The following is a 15842-nucleotide window of genomic DNA, read 5'->3' on the forward strand; positions in this document are numbered from 1 at the left end:
AATGATTCAGCTGCTTTCAGCTTTTGTGTGTGTGTGTCAGTTACAGCTGTTGGTGCCTCAGAGATGCTCCTCAGAGTTATTGTGTCAACTCAAGAGGTAAGGCATGTCACCCTGGATTGTGTTCCTAAGTCCGTCACGGAGCTATGTGAAGCACTGTGCACCAGTCTGGGCTTGCAAGGAAACTTCATTCTACAGTTTGAAGATCCAGACTTTGGAAACAAGCTCTGCAATTTGACAGATATCAAAGATCTACCAACCGATCGAGCAACGCTTAAAGTTTTGTTCACATTTTCTGATTCAGTTTCTGACTCAACATCAGATACTGCAAGCTTGAGTTCCCCAAGTAGTTCTTCCTCAGTTGAATGGCCTAATCCTTTTGTTATACCTGATTTCTCCCATGATGTTGAACTTCAGCTGAGTGCAGCAAATGATGCCTGTGCCAAGGATGGAACAGTGATGGTCATCTCCAAGGGTGTTAAGAGTGGAATACTGGACAAACTAGCTGATATTATATCCAAAATCACTCCCTATCCAAGTAAAGACCATTATGAAAGTGTAGCCACAGCTCTTGTAGAAAAGCACCCTTGTCTCAGAGAGCCGGGTTCCGCCAAAGGATGGTATTGCTGGGTATTCAGCTTGAAATTTAAGATGGGCAATTACCGTCAGACGGCAGCTGGATGCACTGAGGTTCTTGTAAATAAGAGAAAAAAGGGACAGGCAAACAGCAAAGCAATCAAGAAGTCAAAGAAGGGAGAGATCCACTTCTTGCCGGATCCACCCAATGGTCTAAGTGCAGTTACATCAGAGGAGAAACGCAAGATCATGCTTCTGGAGGTGCAGAAGTGTAATCCAGACCTGCAGCTCCTGGATGAACAGATGACTGCAACATTCTCTCAGCGAAGAAAGGAAATCATTGGTGACGAGCCACTCATCTCTGTAGTCGTGGACCGATGGCCTGCATTGTTCAGTGAGAGACACGTAACCAGTGCCAACACAGACATCCACAGGATGATGGAGAACAAGGAAATTTTGTATATAATAATGTTATTAGGTAGCATGTAGTCTACATGTCATAATTATATTTTCATCTGTGCTTGCTACCCCACTGCTCTTTTTATCTCCTCTCTCATTACCCCTTGTCTCTGCTGTCTTATGTCTGTTTCAGATAAATGCAGAGTTCAGTAGAATACTCACCGCAGATCTGATGCAGTCATTCCTGGATGGACTAGATGCCTTGGTGCCAAGTCTCTTAGAGCTGTACAAAGCATCAAGCAGGAGGTTGACCCTTAGCGGTGTTATGTAGTGCCTTCATAAGGAGGTATGTATAAAATGAATTTGTCAATGTGTGCTAAAGTAAGGAATCTAGTTTAAGTATTGCATTCACTCACTCTTGTCTATAATGTATGTACATTATGGGACACAAATCAGAACAGAAGAACAGCTGCCCTGCTTGGTCTTCCGCACTACTTTTCAGAGGATACTTCTGAGATAATCAGGATGTGTGATGTAAGAAAATATATTTCTACTTTAAGATAATTATACTGCATTCACTGAATTTTGCATGTCCATTTTTGTTTGTCAGTATCACAGACCCTCTTTCATTAAAAGCTTAATACATCATTCAAACTGTACACTTTTAAAGATGTTTTTTCCAGGCTTCTTTAGTAGTGACAGTGGTTCTATATAGAACCACGAACGCTCATATAAGTATATAGCAACAATATAGCAATTTGCATGCTTAAAGGAATATTTGCGTGGTAAAACAACTTGAAAATGGTTCTGTGTGGCACCGAAAAGTGTTCTTCTACTGTTACAGGCTTGACATTGTAACACTAGCAGAACTCTGCTCGGCGCAATATAGAATCCTTTTCAAAAGGGTTCTATACACTACCGTATACAACACATTCTCTGTCAATCTGAAGAATGATTTTATGATGTAAAGTGCCCTTTAAGCATGCAAATGGTTCTTTGAATGTTTATGGTTCTATATAGAACAGTCGCTACTAAAGAACCTTGTTTACTAAAGAATCATGTTTTTAAAAGCTTCATCAGTTCATATATCTCATAGTAGTAGTTAATTGGTATTCTGAAGAGAATTTATGATACAGATTGGACCTGTATGTCAACAGTAACAAAATTATTTCACAACAAATACATGATAGATAGAGGGATTGTCATAGATTCAGCATTTGTCTGAGCCAAGATTGTCTGCAATGGGGACAGTTGGCCTCTGAATTTTTGCAGGGCAGAGGGGTGACTGGTCCATCCAATGGTGACCAACAATTTTTCCTTTCTTCTTGCACTCCAAATTGGTGCTGACTAATTTTAACTGAAAACTGAAAGTAATTTCAGTGTCCATATCTTGAACCAACCGTATAACATGTTATTTGTTAAAATTACATGCAATGTAAATTAGGACTAAATCTGTCCATTTGTTTTAGGTTCATGGTGAAACCCTGGATGTCCTCATGAAGGGAATGCGCGTTGGACTTCTGATTGGACATGAAGGTGTCCTGCATGACGCTTTTCCTCATGAAGTCTTCAACGTGGCTGTGGTGGTAGAGGTCGTTTTTCATGAACTCAGAGATGTGCCCACTGGTTTTGCTATGCTAATGGGCACAATCTACTGCCTTAATCTGGAGTACCCTCGCAAAATGAAATACTCCTTTGAATTCCTGCAGAAGGGTCATCATGAAGATAAAACCCGACCACTGTTCAGCTAGGATACATGGCCTTAGAAACAAACTGCTGAGCTATTCTGTATAGACTGATGAATGCACATCTTAAGCTTTAACTGGGAGGAAACTTTTACTCTGCTGTGTTGAACATTGCTTACCCAGAGAAATTAATGTATGGACCAAATGTTGAAAAACAATCTACACTTGTTTGTTATACATCAAGCCTTTGGAGGACACTTTAGTTATGCAACATTGTACAGATTTCATCTTGCAGACCATGTCAAACTAAACCCAAGCACTGATCAAAAATGTCAAACACACATGTTGTGACTTGTTTTGATAACAAGGTGGTTAATGCATAAGAGTAAAAACAACTTTGTGAAGTCTTTAACATGTTTTCTCTCAGTAATGTTGATCTGCACTGTTCAGCATTGCTTTTGAATAGCAACTCTGTTTTGACAAAATATTGTTGAAGAAAAAATTGGCATTCGAAACATGACATGGAATTGTTCTTATAACAAGGCCTGATGTTGGTCAAGTGTTATATCAACGCTTTAATTGTTTACATGGAGGAAAACTTTGTCGGTTTGCACTGTTGAGCACTGATTAGAGGCCAAAACATTATGCATGCTTATTTTGTTGTTTGTAGAAAGTGTTTATTATATGGGTCATACTCATATTCATAACATTAGTCAGTGGCCAAGTTCAAACCATTGAGGTGTCAAAAATTTATGTTAACTTGTTCATATAGAGTATACATTAAGCTTAAAGTAATTGACAAGCAGTTACGTTTTGCCATTGTACATGCCCTATTCCTCCTTATCCATCTCTGTCTGTCCCCTCTGTGCATTATTCCTTCCACCCACACTCATTTCATCTCTCCATCTGCCTCTTTCTCATCCCGTTTGTTATTTTTTCCATGCCTTTGTCACTCTGTCATCTCCCTTTCTCCCAGTTCAGTAAACCTTTGGAGAAACCTGGATATTATTTTGATAAAATAGATGTTTAGGCAGTGTTATTCTTAAAGCTTTTTTAGAACCTGTTTTACTACCAGGAATGCATTCCCAAGTGGCAGTGAGCTTTGTTAATGTTTTGCTGCATTTTCTAAATTTTAACCGCTTTCTTTCATCCCTTCAACTTCCACTTTTCCACTGTCAGTATTAGGGGAGGACACTTTTTAAAAAATGTACCAAGAGGCAGTGTAAAAGCTTGTGTGACATGGTTCTTGTTAAAATAAATTTGATATTTTTGAACAGAGAAGTTGTAAGTTAATTCACTGTGAAGTTAAAAAAAGGCAAATTGGCTGATATTAGTGAATATGATAAATCTTAATAGAAACTATTTAAAAACATTAGGGTACGTAACTTAAAATGGCAATTGATATGAATATAGCAGAAGTTATCTTAACTTGAAAGTGTGAGTTGAAATAGTGAGGAATTGTATTTTTATTTGACAAGATAAAGTGAGTTTTATGAAATTATAATGTAACATAGTAAGTTGTTCTAACTCAGGGTATTAAGTTGTTACATCATTAGTTAAAAAACTTGTATAACTTTTTGAGTTGAAGCAAAGGTTATCTTCAAGTTGAGTTTACTTATGTTTTTAAGGCAGCAGGTGAACTTACATTTCTAAGTTGAACCAACGCAAAATGTTTTACAGTGCGTAGACATGTCCATCATTGTAGCACACCCTGTGCTACCATGGCCTCAAGGAAGACACAGGAGGCAGGGTTCAGTATTGCAGCAGCCATTACTTTAATTTTCAACACAACAATGAAATCAAAACCCAAAGCTAAGCTGGCCACTTTTCAGTCCTTTTCAAACTAAGCTTTTCAGCTCTTCAGTCCTCTGCTGCTGCTCGCTGAGGTTAGACTTCTTGATCAGAGGTTTGATTACTGCTCATTTAGGTGGGAGAGGTATGGAATGGAATCATAAAACTGGAAAAACTGCCCTGTGGCCATCAAGGTAATCTTGATGAGAGCAAAATAATTGAATTGCTTCTTTAACAGATTGGACAATGTGCCACCCATTCACGCACCTTCTCACCACTCTTCTTCTCTGCCACCTTCACATGATGATGATGAAGATGATGAGGATGATGATGATGATGATGACACACTGCCCCCCCCCCTTCACCTCCAGTCTGTTCATCACAGTTGACCAGGTCATAAGACAGCTGAGGGAACTACATGCAGAGAAAACAGCTCTGGTGTCAGCTCTAAGGGCCCAGATACACCAAGCTGAAGATGAAGAACTTTAGTCAACTGGTGACTGTCTTTTGTTAGCTCACAGTCAACTCTCATCTCTTGTGACAACTTGCACTTTAATCCACCAAAAAGACTACTGGTGTAAAATGCTGTGTCCTGTGCAGATCAGCTGTGGAAAGTGTTACAGCACATCTACAACCTGTGCAAATGTGAAACTAAGAACGGTCCCTGTATTCTGAAAAACATCTTGCAGAGGTGGACACTATCCTGGTGACCTGGATCATCAATTACGTAACCTGAAGGCTGATAGAACTGTCAGGCTGTGACCAGCACAGGTGCAATCCTTGCAGCCTTCTTCTTCACATTTTACACCTCTGACTTCAGGTTTGACTCAGACATGTAATGTGTAAAAGTGGTCCATGGGGTGCTATGATGCTGCCAAAGGCTACTGGTGCAAAAACCACAAAGGTTTAACCGTGTACATTAACATCATGATAAAATGACAAAAAGGTGACTTTAACTTGTTTTTAAAGGTTTTTGTCAATAGAAGACTTAAAATCTGGACATGTGTGCATGCAGAATTATGGTCAACAACAAATGGCAAAAATCATTGTGAATGCAGACCCTACGTTTTACATTGTTCATAAAGTCTGAAGCGCTTGCCTCCCTAACTGCTACTTTCAGCCTACCCCATCAGCCAGGGAAAATACTGAAAGGGTGATTTAGTGTTCATGAGGAGTCAATTTAATATGTGTATGTTTCATATCCAATCCTTGGGGCGTGCACTGCAGGACTCTCCCCAAAGCCACTGGGGATGATTTTCAAAAAAGTACATATATTATTAGCATGTATTATTCATACCTAATTTGTACCCGATTTTCTCCCCAATTTAGTCGTCTCCAATTCCATCCGCTAGTTAGGACTCCACCAATCACACGATGCTATCCAACGCTAGGAGGGTGAAGGCTAACACAGGCTTTCTCCGAGACCTGTGAAGCCAACCACCGCTTCTTTTCGAACTGCCGCTCAACATCACTGGACAGCCGAACGCGCTCGGAGGAAAGCGCCAACCGACAGATCTGTTACGTCAGCTAACAGACGCCTGCGCTGACTAGCATCGTGCTGAGTGATGGGGGGAAGAAGGGCAGCCATCCCACCCACCCAGAGAGAGCGAGGCCAATTGTGCTCTCTTGGACTCCCGGCTACGGATGGCTGTAGCATCACCAGGGATCGAACTGATGATAGGGCCAACGCTTAGACGGTTGCGCCACTCGGGAGCCTAGTCATACATTTTTAAGAATTACTTATTCATAAACTTTTACACATCAGCAATTATCGTGTTACCATAACAAGCTTAAACAGACTAGCAGCACTTAGCCAACCAGCTAAATTCACTACGTTTTATATCAGCATTATGTGATTATTGTCTGTGTATGCTAAGAAGTATCCACACATATGGAGGATTGATTTCGCATAGAAGACCATTGCAGACAATTCATCCTCTTCTTATGTGGTAGTTATTTCAAATGGTAAGCTGCACAAGAGCTGTCAGATTTTGCGTTCATGGTTATACTCATAAACCATCTGAAGCCACAATATACTGTTGTTTTGTTTGGTTATGGTCACTAATGACAAAATGACTGAAGCACGTACCTGGCTGTATGTTTTAAATAGAATAGTATTCATTACAATCTGACAGCTTTAATGATATGCTTACTTTTATGTAGTACAAATAAATTGCTCTATGTAGGCTAAAACCTCCTGATGTTAGTCCCCCTACACCTTTTGGCAGACCAAACTTACAACCCCTGAGCATAAACGACTACACATTACCGAGAACAGTGAAGCTGAGGACTGGTGCGTTAATCATTGTATTGTGTCTGAAAAAGCTGTGTGTTTACAGAGTATGGAAGACAACGAGGTTACATTTGAATTTGAAACGGTTTGAGCATAGCGGGAGCTTGCGTAGGTTAGGGTGCAGGGTGTATTTTTGTATTGCGTATGCATAAAGAGCGGAACCAAGTGTCCAATCTAATCCACAAACGGCCGGTGTGTGGCTGCATGTTTTCATTTCAGCAAAGCAGGAGCTGACATGATCAGCAGTTTGAAGACCGAAAGCAGACCGAAGAAGAATCAGGTGTGCTACAACTCGTTTTGGGTGAAAACCTGCAGCCACACCGCCCCTCTGCGGATAAGCTTGGACACCCCTGTCCTGAATATTCAACTATTAGCCACGTTCAGCTTTTCCAGTGCAGTAGGTGGCGGTAATGCAAGTGTCACTGGTTTGCGCGTCGCCAAATAAACTCCGAAGAAGAGGGACCGAATAATAGAAAAGTAAGTGACATCAGGTAAGAAGAACGCGAGAACAGAATGATTGAAGTATTACTTACTTAATGGAAATACCTTACTTAAATAGATACACCAGCGCAAGCGACCCGTAATAGAAGGCAAAGTTACGAGGCAAAGCTGGCTGATGTGAAAAGACTTTCATTTCAACATGCAAAATGTAACGTTAGCTGTTTGTTTTATCATGTATTAGCTAGCTAGGTACCTAACTTAGCTAACTAACTAGCTACGCCATTAGCATTCTTCAGATTTGAGCAGACTGGTGTCAGACTTATAGTTTAAGTTAAACTACACGCCTTAAGTTGAGTCAAGTTTTTACTAGTGTATACGCTATCTTGTGTACTAGTGTATAAGCTATCTTGTAGCTGATTCAGCTCCGTTAGCTAACGCTAGGTAAGTCTACGTTATCCGAAACTAAGCTCACGTTATGCACTCTGCTGCATAGGCAGCAAGTATCTTTGTGCTTACATGAGTGGCCTACACACAGCTCAGTTTATTTTAATATCGCAGTTCTCGTGATCGACCATCATGAAGTTTCAGCATAAACCATAATAACTGGCATTCTGCAGTTTTGATTATGCTTAAAACAGTAAGCTATCAGTTCTGGAATACAGTATTGTGCGAAATCGCGAAGGTAATGAACAGTACATGAAGTCATACAGTATCTACTACGGTATCTATGCAGTACAGGGCTCTCACTCTCAGGCTAGTTACATTTTGCATTGTGTGTAAAAAGAAACTACTCAAAATGACTTGGGCGGGGGGGTTCCATTGACTTACATTAAAAGTACCTAGGTTTTTTCCTTTTACTAGAAAGTCAGCATATATGTGTGTATATATATATATATATATATATATATATATATATATATATATGTATATGTGTGTGTGTGTGTGTGTGTGTGAGACATAAAACAAAAATTTTGATTCTGTTTTGATGCCACTGTGCTAATTTTATTGGTAATTAATCCAGAAAGACTATAGCTCTAACAAACCGTTAAATTGCTCAAAAGTGACTTGCATGTTACTTGCTGACAATGCAATTAATTGGGGATGTATTTCAGACCGTGAAGCCATGGCTCAGGAAAGGAAGGCAGGTCTGCTTAGGAGGACATCTTCATCTAAGAAACCCCTTAAGGAGAAGGTGGTACTGATGTATGATGAAATATTTACGGTAAGAAATCCAGGTTTGACAGTTTTTTAATAACCTTGAGATAATGTTACTTGACGTTTTGAACAAATTATTACAGCAGCTGTAGCTACTTTGAGAGGGCCTTTGTGATTTATGAAAAAAATAAACATGTTTAAACTAGGAATTGTCATTCTTTTGAATGATAACAGAATGTCATTATTCTGTGATTATTCATTAACCGACAAGCCTTAAATTAGTCCTAGGGATCACCAAAAAATATGAGATGTTTAATATAAACCTAAAGTATGAAACACCAGCCAAGCTTGAATAAAATTAAATAAAAAAATTAAATAAAAAAAGGTGTACATGATGAAAAACACCTTAAACCAAAACTGCCAATCAGATCTATCTGAGAACTATGTGCACATGGCTAATAATCATCTTGATTGCCAGCTCTCTGTCCAACACCCATAGCTTGCTCTGCCACTCAGTCAGAACTAAAATCATTAGCTAGCTTTTATGTGACCATAACTGGATGGAAAAAGTCTCCAATGAACAGAGGTGCGGACGGACAGATGGACAGACAAATGGACAGATATAGCATCTTACGAAGGAACAGATGTGCACATAGACAGGCGAACAAGCGGACGTAGCAATGTGTGAGTGAAAGACTTGATGAACTAACAATGTGTATTGATAAATGAACGAATGGGCGACAATGCGGTACAAACAGGTTGCTAGCTTTTGGTTATGCAGGATTAGCTTTAGCTTGCTAAGTGAAGTCAAGTCAAGTCAAAGTTTATTTATATAGCGCTTTTTACAACAGGCGTTGTCGCAACGCAGCTTTACAGAAACATCCGGGTTCAAGCCCCCATGCTAGTGTTGATAGTGGCAAGAAAAAACTCCCTGAGAGCAAGAGGAAAAAACCTCCTCTGGTCGTCACCGGATAGCAAAACCGATAACGTGAGCAATATGAGCAGAGAATAAGGTTTTACCATTAGTATAAAATATTAACATGCAGAAAAGGAGAAAAGCAGGTGATGCAATGGCTATGATTAAATAGTTTGAGTCTGTGCAGCAGCATCATCAGGAGGGTCAGTTCATGCAGTTGAGGTTTGCAGGAAGCTCCATGGTGGTGAAACTGGTCCAGGAGACGGGTGAGCAGTGGGCAATCGATCAAGGCAGATGAAGCAACAGCATCAGAATGCACAAGATGGGCAGTTGTTTAACGAAAGCACACACAGTTAGTTCTGTTAAGAGAGACTGATTATAGCATTCAGTGTTAAGAGTGCAGCAGACACTCCGGCAGGTCTATCTATTACAGCCTAACAAAAATGGAGAGCTAGAAGGTAGCAGAGACATCAGGGCTCCCTGAGATGTCAGTGGGCCTCTGCTCTGCCATCAGCAAACATGAGTGAACGCGTGAGAGAAGCGAGATGGCGGCACCAGCAATCAGAGTTTACCACAATACTCTATGTCCATGAACCCCCATATCTACACCTTTTACCACCTTTTATCGCAAAGTCTCTGACTCTGAAACTATTTTGTGTGGTCAGGGCAAGAGACGTCAGTCTTGTGATTGGTAACCTAAATGCTAAATACCCAAGATACCCAAAGACCACTTAGTTGACATTGAGAGGAGAGAAATATGGTGAAATACATTGATTGCATATTTAGTATGTTTACCTGCAAGAGCAAGATTAACCTAGTGGACTTGTTTCTGGTAGTCTTGTCTACATTGGGTTTTTAGAGCCTCACATCAAAATAGGTATACAATAGATAACAACTGAAGAAATATTCTGAGCGCTTGTGTTATTGTTGCACAGCGTCTTCAAAGCCACTATTATTACCTCCTGAAGTTCCATCCAGAGATGTTATTCTGGAATATGACTCCTCTGGCGCGTCACATTTACCGGCAATTTTCGTACTTGTGTCATTGCATGGCTCTCCCACACTGCAAACCACAGTGTAAAAGTGAAATCAAAATGTCACAGCATAACCGCAATGCTAAGATACAAGCCAGGAGTCATGTTTTTGAGTGAGCAGTAAAACGTGGATGCTGTCTGAAGTATTGCTTCAAAAAGTGTGTGAAAATGAAAAGTATGATGCTGTGTGGCAGATTGCTAATATAGCTTGCCAGCTAGCTAATGTTTGCTACTTAGAGGAAGCTGTTTTCCCTTAAAGCCTACCATTACCTACAAGATAGCTTAAACAAAGTCTATCAAATTGTTACAGAAATCACTGGCATGATGTAAATGTGTCACAGAGACTGCTGCTCCATGTTAGCCAGCTAGTGCCAGCAACTAATGAAAGCTGCCTTGTTAGGAAATTAAGCTACAGTTAGCAATAGCTAGCTAAATATAAACAAGGTCTGTCAAAATTGACACTACAAATGCAAATTCTGCTTTCATTTCATAATACAGATATTTCAGAAATCACTGTCATGTTGTACAAAGACAGACTGCTTCATGTAAGCAGCTGCAGCACCAGTAAACAGGGCTCACCACCAATACAGCATTTTAGCTCTGTGTAAGTTAAATAAGTGCTTTCATCCACTGTTTGTTGTGACTGACCACAGAAACTAAAGTATAGATGTTGCAGCTCAGTGCACTATGGTACACCACAATAATATTTTGATATTGGTTCCGCAGTAGTTATGTGGAGCTGAAGTTAGTGCTACCCTCGGAAAAACCAGAATCGCAAGAGCAGCACTATGAAGAATGCGGAAGCATTAGTGCAAGAAGTCCATTAGAAAGAAAACAGATTTAGGTTCCATAGATCTTTAAAGATACCATCCATCAAAATATCACTTAGAAAACAGAGAGTCCTGAAAGTGCAAAAAGTTACTGCCAAAAACAGGCAAACAGTCACATTGAGCGGGCACAGAGAGTTTCACCTCATTTAGGAGTTAGACCTTTTTGTTTGCGCTGCTATTGGTGGTGCTTGCACAATCTGTGCAGTTAACAAGCACCTGGACAATTCAACCCCTTAATGAATAGAGCCCTAAAGCTACAGAATTAGGTTATAGGGTTTCCACTGAGAATTCTCCTGCAGACACCTTTTAACGTCGGGCCGGAGTAATTTACCTCTCACCATCAAGCTCACCACACATACATTTTTTTCAAATCAACAGTAGCATTTGATATACTATTTACGAGTGTGAAAATGTCTCAACCATCGTCAAACAAACTCTGTAGCCGCGAGCGAAAGTCTCAGCCAGGAGCAAGTAAACTTTATAGCTGTGAGTGAGTTTATGTATTTGCTCACCAAGGCCCCCTCTATAGTCTGAGTAACAAAGAGAGAGAGAAAGAGAAAGAATGTATGTGTCTATGTGGGTCTGTGTGTGTCTGTGTTTTTTGTACTGTTGATTTGAGTAAGTCCTAACTTCTGTGTTTTATAAATGCTTACGTATATTCTAGAGGTGGGGGGAAAAATTGATTCTTAGATGCATCGCGATGCGGACGTGGATGATTCTGAATCGATTCACAGATGTCAAAAATCAACAATTGATAACGCAATGTTGACGGAACACAAAAGGCGGAACTTGGCGAAGTGCAGCGCCCAGACAGTCTGTGACGTGCACGCTACATTAAAAGCTAGTGCAGGGGTCGCAACCCAAATGCTAAACAGAGTTATTTTGTATTTTCAACAAAAATCAAACCACCTTGGGAGCCACAACATTTTGAGTCCTATTTACCATCTTGGCTGTACATGTGTCTCAGTATGTGCTTATGTTCTACCCTAGTAGGGTAAAAATATAATACAAAACACAGACTTACTTTGCTCTGCTTTAAGCTGTAGCTGCTTTTCTTGCATCACCAATTTTTTAGCTACGAGGCTGAAGTCACTTCTCATTCTCCATCTTCTAGTTTGAATTTTCCCGTTCCACCTTCAATGGTGCCTGAGGCGCCAGAATAGAACTGCTGCACCATTTAAGGTGGAATGGGTAAATTCAAACAAGAAGATGGTGATTGAGAAGCTGACTTCGGCTTCACGTTTTTTTTTCTAGTGTTTAACAGTTTCTCGTTGCAGATTAAACATATCAGGAAACCAGCTGGAGTAATTATAAATGTCTATTCTTTTCCAAATTATTCATGTTGGTCTCAAATCTTTCTCTTTTCCTTTTCGTTAGCTACTAGCTAGATGAACTAGCCATTATGGGTTACATTAACTCTAGCGTTTAAGATCATTTGTTGTTAAAACTGTTTGAACGATCAGCAGAGCTTTATTTTACTGCAGTGAGGATTATTTTATTTTTACCTACAAGTATAATTCCGGTGTGGAGCCGCGAACGGCCAGTAATGTATGGAGCCAAAGAGGAAACTATATTATGTTTCCACCCGTTTTCCGTCCGGTTGTAGTTGCTGCCAACCAGAGGACCATCGAGCAAGCGATGTCAAAGCTTTCACCCAACTTGGAAAGGATGAAGCGAATTACAAATTCTATCACAACTTTTATTGCCAAGGATTTACGTCCATTCTCATCGGTGAGAGCCAGGGCTTTCGCGCTATGTTGCAGACTTTGGAGTTGCTGCCAACGAGAGGACCATCGAGCAAGCAATGTCAAAGCTTTCACCCAACTTGGAAAGGATGAAGCGAATTACAAATTCTATCACAACTTTTATCGCCAAGGATTTACGTCCGTTCTCATCGGTGAGAACCAGGGCTTCCACACTATGTTGCAGACTTTGGAGCCGATATACAGCGTCCCGTCTTGAATATATGTTACTGACACAGCGACACCACCCGCAGCCCCCCCCCAACACACACACACACATACTACAACACCAAGACTTACGTTATGAAATCACTGAAGAAAACGGGTAGAATAGCTGTAATCTGCCACGTGGACACCCACTGTCACAGGATCTTATTTCACAGTAACTGCGCATTTTATCACAGATGAGTGGCAGTATGCGTCTTGTGCTCCAAACAAGCGCAGTGAATGAGAGCCTTCCGGTTGACTTGCCACATCACTTACGTTTGGGTTTTTAATAAAAGATATTGGAAGTAAATTCATTATGGACTATTATTAATACTTTGCTTTAAAAGTACCAAGTCGTCACACAGTAAGAAAAAAAGAAATCCTGTATAGAAAAAAAGATGCATCAATATGCATCAATAATCGTTTTATAATAATTTTTCCTCTGACTTCTGACTTCCTCTGACTTCTGCCCCTTTAAGTGGCTCGGGCAGTGTTCACAATTAAAACATGTTTGTGAAGTGTGCGAGATTTGCAAGAGATCTGCCCCGGCACTGCTCATCAAAAACAGCATTCTATTTTGGCTTTAATTTAATATTGTCAGACTTTAAAAAGCCACCCCTCTGTTCTATATGTGAATGCTCTACAGAGTAGTTTGCTAGTAATGCATAGGTAATAGTAAAGTTATAGCAGAGTGATCAGAAAGAAACCTTTACTGCAAAAATGGAATTCTTTGGTCGTAGTAACCAAAAATATGTTTGTAGAAAAAAAGGATTCAGCATTTGATGAAAAGGACAACTTGCCAACTGTTAAGCATGGGGGTTGATCTTGTGCTTTGGGGTTGTGTGGCTGCCAATGGGACAGGAAGCATTGTGCATGGAAGAGTGGATTCCACTAAATATTAGCAAATTCTGGAAACAAATCTGACTACTGTAAGAAATATAAACTGAATATTTTGGAAGGGCCCTCACAGTCCCCTGACTTGAACATCATTAAAAATCTGTGGCTTAGTCTTAAATATGCTGTGCATGTTAGATGACCCCAAATATTGCAAAACTAAGAGCTACAAAAACCTGGCCACAAAAAGCGCTTGCAAGCTTTATCTACCAGAGGGGCTGTTATCAAGTATTAACTTAGGGTTAGTACTCATTATTTTTGCAGATGCAACAGTTATTTTTTTTTTCTATTTTTTTTATAAGTTAACATTTGCAGAAATGTTTATTTTTTGTTTTTATAGTTTGTTGATAAGATTTTTACTTCGATAATCAACAAAACTTATAATTTGAAACTTTGACCAGAGTCTTGGGATGCCTTTGCAACTGTTTTGTTTGGTGTGGACCTATCAAACTTCTCCTTTAGTTTGGTCCGTTTTGATATTGAGTGAAGTTTATTATTATTGCTTTGCTTGTGACACACACAGACATAATTATTTTCTGTTTTTCTGTTTTCATGGTGGCAAACATGAGAGTAACAGGGCACTTCCTAGTAGTGTTGCACGATATACCGATACTTGAGAAGTATCGCGATACTTCGTCATTAAAAACGGTACAATACCCCATTTATTTAGTACCGGTACTAAATGAATGAGCGTGTTTTAAAATAAGAGCGGTATTTCCAACGACTGCCACAGGGGGCAGAGTGCGCATGCAGCACTTTAGCGCTTACCTCAGAGTCAGAAGAGAACGTGTAGCATGGCTGCTAATACCAGCGATTTTGCAGACCGTTCTTGGCTTGTAGAAAAAGCACACGCACAAAGCGAAATATGGAATTATTTTGCATACACATCTGACAGTCAGGGCAACCCCGTGGACACATCAAATCCGGTCTGCAAGAGATGCTTTAAACATGTACAGACCGAAGGAGCCAACACCTCCAACTTAGCAAAGCATCTTTCTGACAGACATGCAGAGTTGTTTAAAGAATTCAAAGAACATCAGGTTAGTGAATATGATATAGCTATAACAATTACATCAAGCTCAAGTCAGAGGAGTGGGAGTCTTTTTGTGTCAGTCTTTTTCATGAGGCAGTTTAGGGCAGTGATAACTGTTTAAGTTAACTGACTATCTTTTTTGATAACTACCAATGTGGCAAACTGGTAACGTTATGTTTACACTAACTTCCATGCTGCTAAATATCAGGTGTTCACAAGTAGATCAGCACCAGTTATAAATAGGCATGTCGTGATAATTGCGTTATCAACTTATCGTATGATAAATGAATATGACGTCGATAATTTTGGACGACCTCAATAATGCCGTTGTGTTTATTTGCGTGTATTTAAGCAGATACTTTTAACCAAGCGCGCTGTTCTGTTCTCCCGTCTGCTCTGAGGCGAGTAGCCAAACACACACACACATACACACACACACACACACACACAGAGAGAGAGAGAGTACAGATTTACTGTAGGCTTTCACACAGTTTAATCAAGGGATACACTGACATCTGTAACTTCTGTTTTAACACAAGTCAAAACCGCTTTAGTTTTCCCGCGTGTACTACGCGGCAGCGCGGGAAAGTTCCAGACCTTCACGCACGCCACGTCTGGACTTGCAGCACGCTCGGATTGAAAATATGTGGTCAGTCAGTCAGCTATTTATCCTATCTGACTCAAACTCAACCAGAACTGCTGTTGACCATGTGAATGAGCCTCGTGAGGAATCAGACTCATTCCCCCAGTCCATCACTACAGCAAACGGCCCTAGCAGCATAACCGGTGACTGGTCTGTCTTTATATGGTAAATATGATCCGATCCGTGACCCTAAAACCAGGATCCTT

General features: G+C 40.2%; 1 protein-coding gene across 4 annotated transcripts in view; it reads left to right on the top strand.

Moving 5' to 3' along the window:
- Positions 1–7142: 7142 nt before the first annotated feature.
- The window catches only part of armh3 (armadillo like helical domain containing 3), a 132778-nt gene continuing 124078 nt past the window's right edge, over positions 7143–15842 (top strand). For 2 of the 4 annotated variants that reach the window (XM_036586951.1, XM_036586954.1), the window contains exons 1-2: positions 7143–7232; positions 8295–8404. In XM_036586951.1, coding sequence (XP_036442844.1) covers positions 8306–8404 — 99 coding nt within the window. In that variant the 5' untranslated portion in view covers positions 7143–7232; positions 8295–8305. The other 2 variants (XM_036586952.1, XM_036586953.1) reach the window with 2 other exon arrangements.

Source organism: Colossoma macropomum, unplaced genomic scaffold, assembly GCF_904425465.1.
Source record: "Colossoma macropomum unplaced genomic scaffold, Colossoma_macropomum, whole genome shotgun sequence".
Classification (NCBI taxonomy): domain Eukaryota; kingdom Metazoa; phylum Chordata; class Actinopteri; order Characiformes; family Serrasalmidae; genus Colossoma; species Colossoma macropomum.